The sequence below is a fragment of the Vicugna pacos genome, chromosome 19, assembly GCF_048564905.1.
Source record: "Vicugna pacos chromosome 19, VicPac4, whole genome shotgun sequence".
Taxonomy (NCBI): Eukaryota; Metazoa; Chordata; class Mammalia; order Artiodactyla; family Camelidae; genus Vicugna; species Vicugna pacos.
The window spans coordinates 6,167,445-6,186,994 of NC_133005.1; the positions used below are offsets into that span (position 1 = coordinate 6,167,445).

Sequence of the window (19,550 nt, forward strand, 5' to 3'; positions counted from 1 at the left end):
ACATGAGTTTGTGAAACTCTAGACCAAATATAATAAGATATCTGTCATTCGGAAAACCTAGAGGCAGATTCATGAATCCGAGTTCTGTATGAGCCACTGTTGTGACATATTCTCATTTCTTAGCTTATGTAAAGTCTCTGTTGTTCATGATAGGTGTCATTTTTGAGGGAATCACTTCAAATATGACTCTGAAATAGGAAAGATATAAAGAATAAAAACATTATAAACATAGAATGAGTCTTCTATAAAAAGCAGCATGCAAAAATCTAAACATATCATTTAGTTCTAGGCACTACTGACTTCAAAAAACAGCAGACAACTTACAACATGTAATTGTCCTTCAAAACAGAAATGTGAAAAATCAAGTTGCCACATGTTTTTACCCTATGGGATTAGCTGACATCCCATAAAGACTTGTGTGTGTGTGTGTGTGTGTGTGTGTGTGTGTGTGTGTGTGTGTGCGCGCGTGTGTGTGTCTTAATACAGAGCAGACTCATGGTGTAAGGAGGAAAAACACATAAATGGGTAATTTTTATTTTTTTGTTTTTTTAAAAAAATATCAAGCTCAAGTCTATCTTTAGCCCTCAGTATTTATATGGTCCTGGGCACATTATCCAACCTGAGTCTTGGTTGCTTCATCTGTAAAATTAGGGAAATTATAGTGATAATAATAATACAGTCCATCTTTGGAAGATATAGGGTAGCTCTTCAACAAATCTGTTTCCTTTATCTTTGTCACACAAGGAGGAGGAACTTGCAGGAGTTAAGAGAACCTCTCTTGCAGTCAGCTGGTGCCATGTGACTGAGTTCTGGCCAATGGAGAGTGAGTAGAAATGATGTATGTCAATTTCAGCCCTGGTCATAAAAACCTCCAGTACAACCCTTTCTCTCCTCATTTGCTGACTGTTAAGACTCAAGACAGCTGTGGGAACCACACGTTGAAGCTCACATGCCTCCATCGGCTTGAGTCCTGCATGTATGAAACACAATCTCTCAATGTGGACTTTATGTAAATGAGAAAATAAATTTCTCTTGGATAAATCTGACATTTTTGTTACAGCAGCTAGCATTACCAAATTTCATGTTCCATCTCAAAGAGTCACTGAAAGAATGAAGTGAGATTATACTTGGGCACTATGAAACATTTTTTGGATTGTCATTATTATAAAAACCCAATCAATTAGGATCAGTGCATAAAACTCTTTGGACACATAATTTCTTTATTACCACTGAAAGGATTTTCAAAATAAAGGAAGAAATTCGTATAGATGATATAACATGATAGCAAAGATATTTTGAGGGTACAGGAGAGTAATATATTATTAATTTTTTAAATTCCAACTCCATTTTTTTTCTCTCCTGAAAAACTAACAACATAATTGCAATGATGGCTCTCAAATCTAATTTCCCATTGGGTGACAGTTTATGCTCAGGAGGAAGTTATTTTTTTTTTTCCTTCCAGAAATCATACTATGTGAACTGATAAGAAGATAGATTCTCTGTAGTTAGACTATACTTAAAAGTGCAGGGCATATGGTCACCATATGAACCATAAGTGAGTTTCTGGTTTCTTTTTACTTGATAAAAAAGGGAGACTGTTGAGGAGGGAGTATGGTTCAGAGAAGGGGGCCATTAATGAGGGGGAGGGGAAGAAGCAGCGGAGATGGGAGGATTGATGCTTGTGGGCTTGGAAGACTCTGTTGAGGGAGTAAAGTGGGAGCAGAGGCTGCGATGCGCTGTTAGCTCAGCCTGGGGGAAGCACTGGGGAGGAATGTGGGAGGGGCTCTGACGACAGAATGTTGTCAAGAAGAGGAGGATGTTTGTGTGGAAGTGAACTGAACTTTTCCTGCCCCTCCTGCTGACCCTGGTACACATCAGTGTCAGGTAATAAATACGGAGCTGCAGTTCCAAGTTCTCTAGACTGGTCTAAACCAGGACTTCAAGTAGGAAGGAAGGCCAAGGAAGCAGGAAAAAGGGAACTGCAGGAGGCAGGAAACAGCAGGATGAGAAAAGATGGTTGCTTATTTTCCTGTAACTGAAAAGAAAGATTCAAGGAAATCCAGTGCCTGTTGCAAGAAAATGCCAACAGAAATGTTTGTCTCATTACATGGTTAGGACAGAATTACTGAGTGAATATTTAGTAATCACCCTGCCTCAGAATGTGGTTGGCATAGACAACATTTATGGATGGTTTAGGTTAACTGAGGCAGTTTAATGGCTTTTGAAACACGCCTTTGGAAAGACATAGATCTTAATGAATTTCTTAGTATTGCAGAAAACACCATAAACCATCGATCAAGCTGGGAGAGATCTTGTCTTGCAGATTCATGTTGGGTGTGCGTGTGTGTGAGTTACTTTGTGGATGCACACATGCTTACCTAAGAAAGCTATCTAAGGCCACAAAACAGTGGTGATGTGAATCCAAAATAAACTGAGGCTCATGAAAGCTGCATGACTCACACCAAGAACTTAAACACTAGGCCAGCGACTCTGAAAACAGATTACAGGGATGCTTGTCTCAGTTCAGACCTAGGAGGACCTACAGCTAGATCCAAAATTGTGTTGGACAAAAGGTACCATCGCACTCAGTTAATTCCCATAAACTAGTCTGGGATGATTTGGTTTCCAAACCTCACTCACCAGATCTTTAAAAATATGCCCAAGAGATCATATAACTGAACTGACTCTTACAAATATATAATTACAGTCACACTTATTTGTAAGGGAAAAAAATACATGGAAGCATAATTGGATAGCAACTGTTACTTGCCTTCCACTTGCTATATGTATTTTAAACTACATGTATGTATATTTGTATATGTGTAAATATATGCATATTTTAGATAATACTAAATGATAGATAAATATAATTTTAATACTAAAAATTAGATAAATGATTTCATCTACTTGCACCTATTTAATCCAGTTTGACCTATATTTAATCAAAGCATTTGAAAAGCCTCATCATAAATTAAGTACAATTAACTAGCCTCGGCCATAGTGAATAATCTCTATACATTCACCATTGAGAAGTTTATTTTGTTCTCATACAGGGCAAGAATATCCACACCTGAAAGTGAATAAATAGGGGAAGTCTCTGGTTTGAATTTACATTTGTATTTTTGCAGCATAAAGTTTTGGGGAAAACTCACTTCTGAAACAGGAGAATTCTGAAATGGAATTTCCTCTCATATGAGCTTTAAGAATAGTAATATATATTTGGGGGCAGTGGCCATGATATTAGGAGAGTTATAAGTGCCCATTTTGTTGATGGGTTCTATACCCGATACTGCGGCCCTACTATGCACAAGTCATGGTGATGGTCTTGAGCCATGAAAATGAATGAGATTTGGTACCTGATTTTAAGATATTTACACTCTAGTGAGTTAGATGTGTCATATATATAACTAACATTGATACAAGGCACAGGATAAATTTTGAAATTTTACCACAAATTTACAAGAAACAGTAGAAAAGACAATTCACTATTTTATGGGATGAAATGTAATACGGATGGGAGGGATCAGGAAAGGTGAAAATGTACATCCTCCTCACCATCCAATGTGATCTAGTATAATTCCTATCCCTGAGATGTTGGCTCAGACAATCTGATGGAAGGAAGGAATGGATGGAGGGAAGGAAAGAGCAAGAGAGGAAGGAAACAACAAAGCAAAAGACTGAAGCAAAGGTAAGATGATGGAAGTGAGGCTTGAATAAACAGATGTGGCAGTGTGATGGCAGAAGGCCACAGGCCAGCTGTGTTTGGGAAATGACAGTAGTGAGTTGGGCTAAAGAGCAGGGTGCCCGTGGGGCATGAGGAAGTGTGGAACCAGACCACACAGAAAGGAGTTTGGGTTTTATATCCGGTGGGGTTTGCAGTTAGAGGCTCCTGTGTGCTCATTTCACGGTAGGACTTTCACTGCAGGTTACGGTCAAAGCTATGATGTCGACCAAGTAGGCTGGGCGCTTCTGTTGCCTCAGTCTCACTGCCCTGCTCACCTGGCTTGGGTGTGAGCTTTCCTATGCTGCCCTCTCACCGCATGCTACGCCCCCCACCACCTCCTCCTCGGGCAAGGAATATCCCTTCCTCCAAAAGCATGATTTGGGAAGCAGTATGGTGGGATGGACAAAGCCTGGATTTTAGGTTCAGGCAGACTTGATTTTCAAATTCTGATTCTACCTTTTGGGTCACTGGACCAGTTGCTCAAACTTTCTGGCCTCAATTACCTGCAAAATTGGGATAATAATACTGACCTTTTAAAAGTAATGAGACATTACTTTATACCCATTGAACTGGCAAAAATGAGAAAGAACAAAAATAATGATTGTTGATGGAAATATGAATAGTTACAACCTTTTGGGAAAGCAGTTTGGCAATGTCTACGAAAAACACATACTCCTCACAGCAGCACTCACGCGTCTGGAATCTTCCCCAAGCAAATAAAAGCACTGCACCTAAAGATATACGGACAAGAACATCTCTTGCAGCATTGTTTGTATGGCAATAAAGTGGGAAGACAGTGCTTACTCATCACAGGATAATAGCTGAATAAATTATAGTGCATCCAAGCTGTGGGATACCAGATGAGCTTTAAAATGGATTAATTATCCACACAAACTGACTTGCAGGGATTGCCACAAAATTTTGTTGTCTGTAACAAAACAAGATTCAGAAAAGTGTGTAAAATATGATTCAGTTTTTATAAAATAAACATATATTTAACAATGGCTAAAATTTTTGTGCCTCCTACTGTGTCTCAAGCACTCCTTGTCATGTTTAAAGGGATTGACTTGTTTTAATGTTCAGTATCTCATGATGGAAGTATTACTAAAGTTCCCATTTTACATATGAGGAAACTGAGGTGCATAGACACTAAATCATTTGCCCAAGGCCACACAGGTCAGAGGAGAGCTGGAATCTGGACTCTGGAAGTTGAGAGCAGAGACTAGAGAGATCTTGTATTCAGTGTAGTTCACTCTCTGAGTAACTGGGGGTAGGAAGTCAGCAAACAAGATAAAAAAGGAAATGACATAACAATCATACATTATATGATGGATTTATATAAAATTTTGTGTGGGTGTGTGTTTTCAGAAAGTGATGCATGAAGGAGTGATCCCCAAAATGTAAATGGTACTTATCTTAGTGAGTGCAATTGCGCATGTGTTTTCATTCTATTCTGTAGGCTTTCTTTAATTATTTGAATTTCCTACAATGAACATACATTATTTAAATAATCAAAAAAAGGAATAAACTCTATTCATTGTAGAAAAAAACAAAGATTTGTATGCATTTTTTCATTTATTGGGATTTTCTTACAGGGATGATCATGAACATTTAAAAAGTTAGAAGGATGTTCCTAGCCAATATAGAATTTAAAACTGGAACCAGAAACAACTCAAAATGAAGACTGGGTAAGTAAATTATGGCCATTTGTTCATTGGAATATATAATTAAATGATATTAGACTACCAAAAGATATGGAAAGAATTTCACAAACTGTTAATATATTGTCTTAAAGACAATTTCAAGATGGTATATGTTGCAGAATGCCCTGAGAAAACTCCCAGAAAAAGTGGCTGCCCAGAAAAAGCCTGGAAGCTGATATGCTGCCATATTACGTGTGTTCACTTCTGGAGACTGAGATTGTGAGTGATTTCTTTCATTTCTTCTTTTGCTTATTTTTTTCTATAATTAACACACATTATTTTTAAAATTAAGAAAATGAATGTAAGCAATAAAAATATCTTAATCTTTTCACTAGTAAATCAACAAGGGAAGAATCAAGATTTTATCCTGAGGAACTGATCATAGATACACACCCTGGTTTATGTGAAACGTATACACTGTATTTCCTTATTATTCATAATAGAGAGAAAACTGCAGATAACTAAGCCATCTGACATCAGAACACTGGCTGTGTAAATTGTGGAACAACCATGTGATGAAATATTATGCCTCTAATAAAAAGCATGCCTTTGAGAAATTTTCAAAAACATGGGAAAATATTCAAGGTATACTGTTAACTGAAAAGACCGAAGACTTTTTTTTACAGTGTAATATTTAACGGGAAATGGTTATATGCTTTCACCTTTTATATTTTTTGCATTTAAAATAGTTTAGAATAAATATGTATTGTTTTTACAAGAAGAAAAATAAATGACTGTTATATTAAAATAAAATAAAACACTACCATTTTTGAGGATTATGTAAGTTCATGTAAGTATTAGCTAGGAGGGTCAACATTAATAAAGTACGTCTCTCCCCAACCTCCACCACCCCCACCTTCCTCTCTCTCCTTCCTGAGTCTCAGGTTACCTTTCTGTGAAATGAAAAATAGATTGTACAGAAATGTAAAGCACTGCGTACAGGAGACACTCCATTTATCTTCGTTCCTTCCCCTTCACTGAACTACCAGAGGGCTCTCACTCCACACTCCAGACCCTTACATTCCCAGAGTGATAACCCAGGGATGTCACGGTGTATCAGACACCCCATCCATGCAGATCTCGGACCGGGGCCAGCTCTGACCCCCTGAGGTGGGTGACGGGGAGGACGGACCCTCAGTTCCGGGACTGTGGGTGCCAAGAATGGGGAAAGGACTAGGGAAAATCAAATGAGAAGCCTGAGAGGGATTCCACCAGTGGCCCGATATTTCATTTCTCTCCAGCAGCTCAGGCAAGGAATGGAAACGATGTTCAGAATCATTTGGAGCCAACACCTCCCGCCCAAGCTTACAGTGACGGGGGGCTGGGAACACTGACGCTCATTTCTCGCACACTCCTGAATCCGCTTCCTCATACGTAACCCCATCCTGTTCTCTTTGGCAAGCCTGACTCTTGCTCTAGCTTTCCCAATAACCTACAGAAATTTCGATCTCTAGGAGGTCTGAAACTAGATTAAGGGTTAAGATATCCTTTGCCAAGTGACATCCCACTTCAGGAATACCAGATGGCATTGACGTGACTTACGCAGAGCTCCAAAGGAACAGGGGCTCGAGTGCGCATGCACCTGAGTGTGAGCTGATTTTGTTTTGAATATTAATGAACATATGATTTGGTCTAGTTGACTTTCAAATTCAAAGTAGGTACTGATTAAATAATAAGACAGGAGAATCAGGATATGTTTAAACAGCACTGTTTTCCCCAGTGAGATGCATGGTCTTGGCCGTGAGTGAGGATGAGCTATGAAGAGTGTTAAGACAATAGAAGAGAGACTTCTCCTTGAATTTAGCAGATTGACTACATCTTGAGTAATAATGATGATAATAACTTTGCAGCAGTTTCGACCAGAGTACTTGATATTCCTAATGCAAATTTTACTCCAGTGTTTCCACTCCCCTTCATCTGAGTGCCTATTTGCTAACTTAAATAGCTTGAACATTTGTACTCCTGAGTTTGTTTTTAAGGGTTTAACGTGTAAACCATTAAATCAATGATTGGAATATTTGTACCAGGAGAGACAGAAATCTCTCACGAGACAGTGCACACCTATTTTATAAATGACCTCAGAGCTCCTGTCAACCTACAGATATTTGCTCAGGCCAGCTTTACGTTGGAATTCATTTCAATTCAGTCCTGGCTGCCACATCCCTGGCAGGCACCCCCTGTGTAGATGAATTATTCATAAGTGTTCCTCCTCCTCACATCTCATCCTCCCAACTCAACTCCTGCCCACCCTGAGGGCTGTGATGAGTCATTGGGAACAGGTGTCCTCAGTCTGCAGCTCACAATCTAGCTCACGATCCGTAAGCCGATCAGTGGTACCTCCTTCTGTTAGCAGCTTGCACTGTTCGCAGTTACGTGGGGGAAATGGGTAATAAGCATCCATTCTCGGTACCCAGGGGGAAATATGTCTAGAACATTTGAACAAAATCACTGGCATAGAAGATACCCCCAAAGACATTTCCTCTTGAAATTCTTCAACTTTCACATATGTGCTTTAATTTTTAAAAAATCTTTTCTCCCAAACCAGCTGACTTTAGACAAGTGACAAAAAGGCCAGCTTATTTTTTGTTTGTTTGTTTGCTTGTTTTCAGTCCTTGCACTCTAGAGGAAAGTAGTTTCTGGTGGAAACTAAAATTATAACAAATATGAAACCAGCCAACCAATGAGCAAAAGCAGAAAATAACTGGAGAGTCTCAAAACCTTTGGGAAGTATATTGGAAAGAATAATTTTTTTTAAAGGCCATAATATTGGTGATAATGTTAGGTAGTTAGATAAGTGGGGGCACTGGACAGACAGGTAGAGGAGAGGGAGGATGGTCCTGAAGATGACATTATGCCTGCCTCCAGCATAAAGGGACTTTACTTCTAAATGAGTGCCAGCAAGATACTGGTTAGAACCTGACAGTCGCAACTGCACGGTAGCAAAAAAACCTTAACTGAACGTGACCCAGTGCTCATTGTAACATACTTAACATTGCGGTTTAGGCCCCCCCATGGGTTTTTCTGTGTACACCGTGGGTAAGGACATGCAAAGGAGACAAACATGACTAGGCATTCCAGGGGCAAGAGCCATCAATCAATCAAAAGAGCACCTTTAAGCGAGGGTATGAGAGAAAGGGCAAAACGAAGACCATTGCTTTTCCTCCCTTAGGTCAGCCTGCCTCCCGCTCTTGGAGGCGTACTTTTCTTTTCCTAAAGGAATTCTTGAAAATCTTTCCCTGCACAATGCACTCAGTCTCCCATCTGTAATCTCGTCTTTCAGTTAAGACAAGACTGGGGTCTTTTCCTTTTTTCGGAAAATGATCCTGGGTCAGGATCAAAGCTTAGAAACAAAGACAAGTGAGTAAGGGCTCCTGGAGGAGTTCTGGTCAGCAAAAATGTTCCGCCACTTAAACTGGAGAGTGTAATGAACGTTTTTATAAGCAGTCTTAGAGCTGCAGAACTCATAAATAGCCCAGATGTCACCAAGGAGATATATTTCCACATGAAACTAATAATGGTGGAAGCTTGAAATGAATCCTCAACACATATGAATGCCTTTTAACCTCATCATGACCTCAATCTTGGAGGATTTCAATGGAAAATTCATTTCTTTTTCATTCTAAGCTATGTCTATCAGTCAAGATGGCAGCTCTGTAAGCAGGAGACATTTGGTCTAAGTTTTGAACTGATAATCAGTTAAAAACAGTGGTCTTCTGTAGGCATGCTGTTTCAGAAGGAAAAGGCAAAAATCATTATCTGTATATTCTATTTTTAATGGACACTGGATCGCCTATTAATGTGGACTTCAAAATTCTTTTCGTAAGATCCAGAGGTTAATGGATATTAACAATTTATTTCAGTAAAAATTCTTAAAACTTCATATTTAGTCTTATTAGGGAATTGCATTTGTGATATGTGACAGATCTTGTTGGAGTTACCACCATTACAAATTTTATGCAAAAAAAAAAAAAAAAAACTAAAAGGGTTCTGAGAAATTGATCCTGACATGAGCAATTAATGGTGTGAGATCCTAAAAGCATCAAGAAACATCACAAACAGTGTGCTTCTATAAAGGTGTGATATTTCTAAACCAAACAACTCCACAGGAAAAATCTCAGCTTGAAGCACTTAAATTAGATTATTTCTCTTGTTTCCTAAACTCTGCCGTTCCACTTTATGACACTTAAATTTTTTTTCACAAGCTAAATGGTTGGGATGTCTAAAAATTATCTGCTTAGGTTGAACACCACATTCTGACCTGGTCAGGTTTATTTCTCTCTCTAAGATGACCTAGAGTTTATTATCAGCACCTATGTGATCTAACATGGTTTATTTACATTTTTAGATATTCCAAATGGTTTTAAAACCAGGGATGTCAGAACACAGAGCTGAGTAGTACGAAAGGAGGTGCTAAGGGATTCAATTAGAAAGTGATAACGAACAAGAAAAAGGCCATGCAAACAATAGTATGGTGGCTGCTGTGTTGGGCCGCCCGGCTTCCCCTTCAGGAATGAAGAACTTATCTCTCTCCCAGGTGCAGGCAACCTCATCCACGTCAAGCTACCAGGATTACCTGACAGGAGAGGGTTGCTTCATCCGAGGTCACATGACAGGTGACTTATCAATGAAAGGTTTTAACAGCCTGACTCTCATCCCAGTTGGACATCTTAGAGTGGTCATGCCATCCTCCGACTAGCTGTGGCTTCTGTTGAGAATGCCTTGCAGTTCTCTTTCTTCCTTTACCCAGTTCTGCTTTTCTCTCTTTCCTTTCACAGGTATTGATTCCACGAGCCCTGCCTAGTAATGCGAGCTCCCTCATCTCTATGGGAGCCCAGTCTGCACATGTGCCAGGTGCACAGTTTGAGCAACTGACATGTATTATTGTATTCTGTGAAGTCAACACGGTTATTGTCCCCATTCTAGAGGAGAAACTGAAACGCAAAGAAGTTAATTACTTGCCATTACTTGTTAATTCCCTGTTAAGGACTTGGGTTACTTGTCAATGGTTACATAGATTTCCAGGGGCAGAGACAGGGTTTAAGCCTCCACCATCTGGCCCCAGGAGCTCACAGTCTTAGCAAGGACCAAGCCCCGCCCCTCCCCTCGGCCCCTGGACCCCTTTTTAGAAAAGCCATTTCCCAGGCAACATGACATGGAAGGAATGATGCACGTAGCTAAGTATTATTTTTAAGACCGTTTTGATTTTCTAAACACTGGAGTAGCCAGTGTTTTCTAGGAGTAGCCAGTATCAATGTCAAGTACAGATATAGTTGCATATCACTCCAGACTGAACCAATGCCTTCAGCATATTTATCTAAAAGCTCCAAGTAGATCACATGGTTTACCAGATGCCAATTTGTACAAATATAGTAATAGAGTCTACCATTCACAGAAGGGTTTTTAGGAGTAATCAGTGACTGATAAAATAATACTGTTTTTTTTTGTGCATGGGGGGATAGTCAATTAGGAGGGAAAGGAAAGAAATGGCTGTTTTAATATGAAAAAGAATATACGTATGTGTATGTACGACTGTAACATTATGCTGTACACCAGAAATGGACACAACATTGTAAGCTGACTATACTTCAACTAAAAAAAATAAAAATTTAAAAAAATGAAAAAAAAGAAATGACTCTTTTATTTCCCTTTAGATAATACATATTTTAAAAATTCTGTTATCTGCCCATAAATGTTCCCACTGTTTCTCCATCAAATTTTCAGAAGTATCTTCTGAAGACACATTTTCCACAGGAACTGTCCATAAAATGAGGAATGATGCTCTTGCCAAAGATTTATTTTCAAAGATGCCTTTCAAACATTTCTTCTTTCTTATTATGTCTACATAATGCAGCTTTCTGGTAGGTGGTTCTCAAAGGAACTCCTTCATGAGGAGTAGATGTAAACAGCCTAAGTCCAGTGTTTCAGATAAACATCTTCTTTAAACATCATTCCTCCAGTCATTCTATTGTTTTACAAACAGTCACTTTTCAGAGGGGCAGATATAAATGGACGTATACACTGTAGAAAGGGCAGGTATGGAATAAAACAGAGTGGGTTGGATATTTGTGTTGGAAATAGAGATGCTTGAAGAGAGTTAGATAGATTTGCTCACTGCTTCATTGACCAGTACAAGCATAACCCAAATGGTTCTCTAACAGCTTGTGATTTTTAGATGTAGTAAGTGGCCTCATACCTTCATCTTTGCAGACTTCAGCTGCCTCTACTGAAGAAGGGCTGGGCACAGGAGCAGTGCTGGCATCGTCTACAAAGCAGAAGGAGAAACACCGCCTCAGAGTCAATACTGCCGGGTGGAGCTTCCCTGCCCATCACGCCTCCTGCTCCACTGGAGGAGTGTGAGCCTGTCTCCTGCTCTAATGCACTGAATGGGCTTTGAAGGCGTTAGGGTCTGTGCCTCTTCTCTGTGAGTAATGGAACAAAACCTTCAGTTAAGAAAGAGCCCAGTGAACCACAGACTATTTTCTGGTGAAGAATCCTGGTCACTGGTACTACTAGATTTTGGTATTTTGCTTCATTTCCACCTTTAGAAGGCTGGCACATTATTTTTCTTAGTAAAAGATTGTGAAAGAAAGCATATCCTTGCAAGTTTCTACAAAATGCTTTCATGTGTCTGTGTTTAAAGCTTGGTTTTTCCCAGCACAGCACTTCTGTCCCATTAAGCCTGGTTGTCAGACTCCAGGGAGCGCATCCGATGGCTGTCAGTGCAGAGAAGGCGACCATTTGTAGGAAAGCACCAAAACTCATCTGGTGATTTCATGTCAGCCAAGCACCAGGTGGGGACTAAGGAACTCAAGGTCCCTCCCTGTCCCACCCCAGAAGCAATAATCTCATCAGAGTGGGTCTTCCTTCTCAGCATTATCAGTACCACACGGACTGCACTCACATTTGGCTTCCAGGATAATGACTCACTTACCAACATTAAAATAGTAAATTTCAGACTGGAAGGATTATCAAAATCATTAGAAATGGCTAATACTTGACAAATGGAAAAGAAATATATATAGTTTTTCATGCAATAACAAGGTTATGGAACCGAAGATGACAACTAACACACATTAAAGGCAAATCCGATTTCCTTGCACATCCTCTGTTCATAATGCATATGACTGTTACTTTCAGGTCATGTCTCTATCAGAACAGAGAATACATTTTTAGTGGGGGATTCTTGGAGGTGAATCACTTGCTGTTAATAGGTGACAAACCCCTATTTAAAAAAATGAGCAAACTGTGAACTGTCAACCTTGCCTGGATGTCACGGCTTTGCATTTCTCTGCTTCCCGTCACAGCAAAACTCCCTAAAAGAGCAGTCTATGCTTCTGTTCTTGACCACCTCATCTCACAGCTCCAACTGGCTTGGATCCTCCTGGAAGAATTCTTTTGTCAGAGGTGCCATTGACCTCACTTGGCCACATCCAGTGGTGATTTCTCTTTTCTTATCTTACTTGGCTTCCCAGTGGCGTTTCGCAGAGTTGACCCTGTTCTTTCTGAAACACTTTCTTGCTGTGACTGCTTCTTCTCCCCTCTTGCCATGGTGTCCAGATGCCATGGTGTCCCAGCCTCATTGTTCTTTTGATTTACATGCTCTCTCTGGTGAATCTCGGCTGGTCACAGGGTTTTAAGTAGTATTTATACGCCAGTGAGTCCCAAACCTGCCATCTCTGATCCTCACCCCTCCCTAGAAATCCAGACTTATGGATCTAACTGGCTTCTTGACATCCCACAGGCTAAGAGTCCTCTCAAATTTACCATGGCCAAAACTGAACCACTAACTCTCAGTAAAAACTGGGCTTTGTAGCCAGTCGTTCACATATCCGTAAGTGGCACCATCATCTGTGTAGTTACTGATGCTAAAAACCTAGGATTTAGCCTGGCTTTCTCTTTCCCCCGTAGCCCCTATCCAGTCCATCAGTAGATCCTGTTATCTCTGCCTCTGGGACAAAACACAACAATCTATTTTATCTCTATTTCCAGAAACCGCCGTCATTGATTTCCTGCTATAGTCTTCTGACTGGTCTCACTTTGTCTCTTTGGACCCATTTTCATTTGCAGACAAGGTGAGCTTGTTAAAACAGATTGTGCCCCTCCACTACTTAAAGCTGTCCACTGTCTTCTCTTTGTAGTTCTAATAAAATCAAATCTTACACAGTCGGACATAACTTGGTACTATGGTCTCTTCCCAAACCTGGCACCACGTTCTCCCTAATCCACCAGGCTCCAGCTGATCTGAACTTCTTTCTCCAATGACCTGACCTGACCAGCTAAAATTGGCCTTGAGGTATCTGCATTATCTGGTCCTTGCATCTGGAATGCTCCTCAGCCATTTCATCACTGAGATTTCACTTTAATTACTGCTCCCTCAGGAGGTCCTCCCCAATGGCCTGGGGCCTTCTCAATACACCTTTGACTTTGTCTCATCTTCCCACAAGGCATTCATCACTATCTTACAGTTTTTTACTGTTTACTTTTGGATCACCTCCCCCAGGACAGAAGCTTCAAGGAAGAAAGGCTACTGCCTTTATTTTTTGCTGTTCTACTTCTGTGCCTGGAAAAGTGGCTGGGTCAGAGCAAGCCCCTGGTACGTGTTTGTCAAATTGCAGTTTGAGGAATATGATCTACAACTTTGAACTAATCTGATCCTGACAGCAGTCAGAACAGTTGGATTATGCTGGTTTGAGACTGTGTTTTTTCATGACATAGGAGAAAGGCCTGCAGAGTTGTGTAATTGAAGTTGAAGCTGGGATTCTACTAAATGAAAAAGAAAAAGTTTCTTTTTTGGGGGGGAGGGGGAGAATAACAGCAGGTCAAAAGGACGCTAATGACCAGAACTGCATCTTGGATTTCTCCGTACTTGGATCAGGGAGACAGAATGGACACACACTGTATGTTGACACCGGCCAAGATTAGAGATGAATCCTGCCATTGGACTGTGTGCCAGCAGGCCCACTTGGAGGGGCAAGAGGAGCCCGTCAGGGGTGCATTTAGGAATCTTCTTTGCACTGAGAGGCTGCCCTATTGTGGCGGTGATGCTGTCCGGCCAAGAGGTGGAGAAGAGGGCTTGCAGTCTACCACCCTCTCTTGGCAGGCAGGGTGATCCCAAATCCAAAAAGAAACTGCCTGCACTCAGCTGATTAAAGGAAAAGATATGAATAAACAAAACACAGGCAGATGTGTGTGCGTGTATGTATGTGCATACCTCTGTGTGTGTGTGTATAAACAAGGGTGGGAGAAATAAAGGTCGACAAAGACAGCTTGGGACAGAGCAATGAGTGAGTAAAATCTGTGAAACCACAATATTCGGAGAATGGCCTCAGCTGTCAGCAGTTAGTTGACTAATATTTATCAGCCCCAAACAGTGAAAAACAGTGACAACTTTTCACATAAGTCTCATCTTCCGGGGGTAGAATGATGTGGTGGTTGGGAGCTGGGGTGGGGGCAAGGTATCGGAAACAACAGTTTGCTGCGTCAGAAATTCATTTCATTGCCAGGACTACATTTCAGCAAAGGGGATCAGCTGACCAGTGGCAGGTACACAAGGTCTTCGCTGCCTTGCTTCAATGCCTTCTTTGATTGGCCTTCTTCAATTCCATCTTCCAGGTTAATAATAAAAGCATTCAGTTCTCCAGCAAAAGCTCTAAGGTTAATATAGGAAGTTTTCAGTGAAAAACCTATCACACTACCTGGTTTATTTCCAACAGTTCAGCATACAGCCTAAGACGTGCCTGGTACGTTAGCAGAACCCACAATTTTTAAAAATGCCCCATCCAGGGGGCTCATTAGAACTGGGAGAATGGCTTGTAAAATACATGGAAGAGGGATATTTTTATTTTGTTGGTTGTCTTGATAACTGCAAAACTGTGAGAATCATTTTTTTTAAAGGAGAGTGTGCCTGACTACAAAAAGGAGGGGGAAGAAGAGATAAATCTAAGGCGATGACAATCTCTTTCCTTAAGTGCTATTTTACTAAAAAATGTTCCATTTATAATCCACAGTAGAGGATCTCTAAGTGTTCCGTTGTCCCCCATGTTTCCCCCAGCGGGCAGAGGTGACGTCAGGAAAGCTTCGGGTCTCACTGAGCTCCATGTGTGAGGCAGTCAGGCCTGGTCACATTCACTATCATCTACAACATACACAGAAATGACCAGGAGCACAGATCTTCAAAATTTAAAGCAAAACAGTACAGGACACTCCATTCGTAGTGGAAGGAAAGCCTCTGATATATTTCCTTTACATGTTTTTTTATTTCACTTTTCCTCCCAGACTAAATCTGCTGGATTTAACCTGCCCTCAGCCAGCCACCTCTGACTTGGTACTTCCAAGCTCTGCCCCTCCAGCATAGGGCATCGCTAAGCAAACTGCCATCACAGGGGAGAAAGTGGACCTGGTGATTAGACAAGAGAGGGTACCCACTGACTGAGGCCCTGACACTCATCATGAACGGAGTCGGTGCCTTCCTGAGGGAGACCTGAATGAACATGGACCTTAACCTGGTGAAAAGGCACACACATTTTTCAGAACAGAGCACCAAGTAAAGCCACTGTTCACCTCTGTGGATGAGGCCTAGGAGACCCCTCAAAAGAAATCTGAGCCCACCTGCTTCTTGGCTCTGCCCTTCCATCTTGTCCACGCCTTGCTTTTCCTCTGGACCGTTCTCATCTTTCAAGAAAACCACAGAGGGAAAAAAAAATACATCAAGTCAATGTGTGAAATATCTCTTTATGGCTAATATGCAGCACTGAAATTAATTGCAACCAATGTATCATGACTCCCCACAAAGCAAGGCTGAGAGAAGAATCAGAGGCATGAAACAGACAAATCACCTACGTAAATACGTGCGTTTATCCTCGCCCCTTCTCACATGATTTGCCTGGTGGGATGTTGAACTGCAGTAAACAAAATTCACTCAGCAGTTCTGGGAACAGCTCTCTCTTACACAGCACTTCCCAAGACACAATACAGATTTTACCCCCAATCTCCTTTCCCTCGACTCAAGCAAGATGCACAGTGTAAGGAAGCTTGGTTGATTACCTTCCTCAGCCCTTTGTCTTCCTGTGTGACATAGGTTGCAAAAAAAATCTATTTTTATTTAATTTTCTTTTTACAATTTTTACTTATTTTTTTACACATTTGCTTACATCATATACAGGACAGTCTAGCATACCTATGCTAGGAGATAGTTTGCCTTAAACAGATGATGCTGGTCAAGCTTAAGCCACAGTCCATAACTCCTTGAAAAATAAATAACAGGGCAGGTGCAATGGTGGCTATATACTAGAAACTAGCTAAAATTTTCCTTTGGCTTTAAATGTATAATATACATCTGAAGATTTATATGTAGGAAAAAAAATAAACGTTTCAAAGGCAAATAAAGGCATACTTTTATAACTCATTGCTGGCAAGGTTTCCAAATCTCTTTTTGTTTGGAAAAAAAAATTTTTAAATGATACATTTATATAAAGACACAGGAACAAAATATAAAACACGCAGTAAAGTACAGAAAACAGAGAAGCAGAAGTTACCGGGTTAAAGATGGCCAGAGAGCCTTTATTTCTCAAGAAGGAGAATCTATTTCCCTGTTCCTTAAACTCAGCCTGGTTCTGTGACTTGTTTAGACCAGTCAACTGTGGAAGTGATGTTCTGGGCCTTCCAAGCCAAGGCCTCAGAAGACCGGCAGCTTCCACTTTTTTTCCCTCTGGGAAGCCGGCCACCATGCTAGAGAGACACTCAGACTAGCCTCCCAAACGGAGAAAGGCCCATGGAGGAAGAAGCACAGAGGACCAGGCATACGGCTGAAGCCTTCTGGCACCTTCCAACCCAGCCCCGCTGCCAGCCCAGCCCCAGCCAACTGATGACCTCAGCCAAGGCCACAAGGAGCAGAAGAGCCACCCGGCTGGGCCCTTTGCTTGTGTTGCTTATCTTCTGAGGGGGAGGTGATTAGTTTCTTCATTGATTTCCACTTGGAGGAGGTACGGGGGATTGAACCCAGGACCTCCTGGGTGCTGAGCATGCACTCTACCACTTGAGCTATATCCTTCCCACCCCGGCTGAGCCCTTTGCAAAGTCCTGACTCTCAGCCCAGCTCAGACCACTTAACCTTGTTGTGCTTGAGTGCTCTGACCCGCCGTCTGCTACCACTACCAGCTCTTACTCCAGAGGTGAGAGGCTGGGGAAACCTCCCCATAGGAGGACGCAGCCAGTGCGGCTGAAACAGAGACCTCAGAAGCAATGGGGAAAATGGGAACATCTTCTACCACGAAGCTCTGAAAACGACCTACTGAAGGGAGGTGCAGATGGGGAAACATTTAGAATTGACCTGAATGAAAGAAAAACTTATAACAGAAAGGCAAAAATCAATCAGTCATCAGTCAGCAACAGTGGTACCCGGACTGGGAGGGATGCTATAACGAGCCAACATGTAAGTATGTGTATCCAGTTCCCTTTGCCCACCTCTGTGCCATGTGTCATGGGGGACACAGAATAACTTTTAATATAACAACCTGGAGTGGCTCGGCAGCTCCCTAAATCCAAAGTTCTCAGTGGCGTATTGACAAGGAAGGACCGCGTGACAGTTTGACACTTTCTCTGTTCAGGCTCTCAGAGGATGTGAAGGTACCGGCTTTGGCCGTCAGCAGCAAATGGCCATCATTACAGCTACTGCTCCCTTAACAAGCCAAGTTGGTGCAGGAGCACGTGTCAAAAACATAAGTCAGTACTTCCCTCTTCCTCCTACCAAATGCATTCAGACCCAAGCAGGAGAAATCTGCCGGCTTTCCTGTCCCTCCCATAGACAAACCTTTTAACACAAATTTCACAGTAGGCTTGAAGTCTGCAGTGACAGGCTGCTTTTAAAATTAGTCTAGTTACCATATCTCCTACAGAGTCGGGGTAAAAAGCTTTCTTGTGAAGAGGGGAAGGTAAGAAGGGAAAGAGAAAGAACAATGAAGTCCCAGGAAGGGGAGGAATTGGTTCCAGCCGTTCTAAATACATGAAAAGGAAATTCATGATCAGACCAAATGCAGCTTTACAATAATAACCACCAGTCAGGCTCTTTACCTGACCTACTGCCGCTGAGTTTTTGCCCTTAACCCACGTGCCTGCCATCCTGGTCCCTAACACTCAAGTGGCACGGTCTCTCTTCCACTTTGAATCTTGTCTGTGCTGTGTTCTCCTTGCAGTATTTCTGCCCTTGGAAAGCACATTCAAGAAACGCTTGGCATGTTTATCACGGAGTAAATGCGTCCTAAAAGAATGCTGGATTTGCCATTTGAGTAACAGGCCCTCAAATGAAAAGGTTCAGGTATATTGCCTTCATCAATTTCCAGACAGTGCATCCTCGAATCCAGCAGGGGGAACCAGTGTAGAAGTCTTGCTTTGAAAGCCCAGCTTATGCATTCTCCAGCAATTAGATTAGCATTCATTTCACTCTTTTAGAAGGATAGTTTGGCTGGCTTAATAACTTATTCATCTGTTTAAAACGCCTCAAATGGGTGAGTTCCTCTTTTTTAATTTCTTAGGGAAGAAGGTAATTAGGTTTATTTATTTATTTATTTTTTAAGTGGAGGTACAGTGGATTGAACCCAGGAACTTCTGCATGCTAGACAGACACTCTACCACTGAGCCATCCCTTCCCCCCGCAAATGGGTGTGTTCTTGGTGAAATAGTGGGCTTCCTCTGGTGGGAAAGAAAAAAATCCCATTACATAGTTACCTGTAAGTATTTGATAAGGACAATCTTTCTTTTTATCAGCCTTTTTTGTCTAGCTATCCCACAGAAACAATAAAAAGTTAAGTGGAGTGGGGAATGTAAACGTGTGGTTTTTAGAAGGGATTTAAAAGGCTTACAATAAATGTGAAGAAATACAGGGAAGTGACTGGTTATTTTGTGAGCTTAAAAAGTGTCACACAGAAGCTAAATTCTCTCAGTTAATATACCTACAGGAGCCCATATTTACTTCAGATAATAAATTTCCGTATCTTTCATGCTGACTGTCACATAATACAACCTTCCTATGGCAAAAAGTACAGTGATCTGGGAGAATTCCAATGGTTGAATCATTTTTGTTTCTCTAATATTAGGACCCTGCCCTCCATCTTTTTTTTTTAAACCCA

General features: G+C 41.2%; 1 protein-coding gene across 3 annotated transcripts in view; it reads right to left on the bottom strand.

Moving 5' to 3' along the window:
* The window catches only part of MACROD2 (mono-ADP ribosylhydrolase 2), a 1,889,921-nt gene that overhangs the window by 92,016 nt on the left and 1,778,355 nt on the right, over positions 1–19,550 (bottom strand). The window contains exons 12-13 of one of the 3 annotated variants that reach the window (XM_072943798.1): positions 16,036–16,098; positions 11,621–11,689 (exon numbers count right to left, since the gene is read on the bottom strand). The exons of 1 other annotated variant lie outside the window; for it this stretch is intronic. In XM_072943798.1, coding sequence (XP_072799899.1) covers positions 11,621–11,689; positions 16,036–16,098 — 132 coding nt within the window. The remainder of the gene's footprint in view (positions 1–11,620; positions 11,690–16,035; positions 16,099–19,550) is intronic. One more of the 3 variants, XM_072943799.1, reaches the window with a different exon arrangement.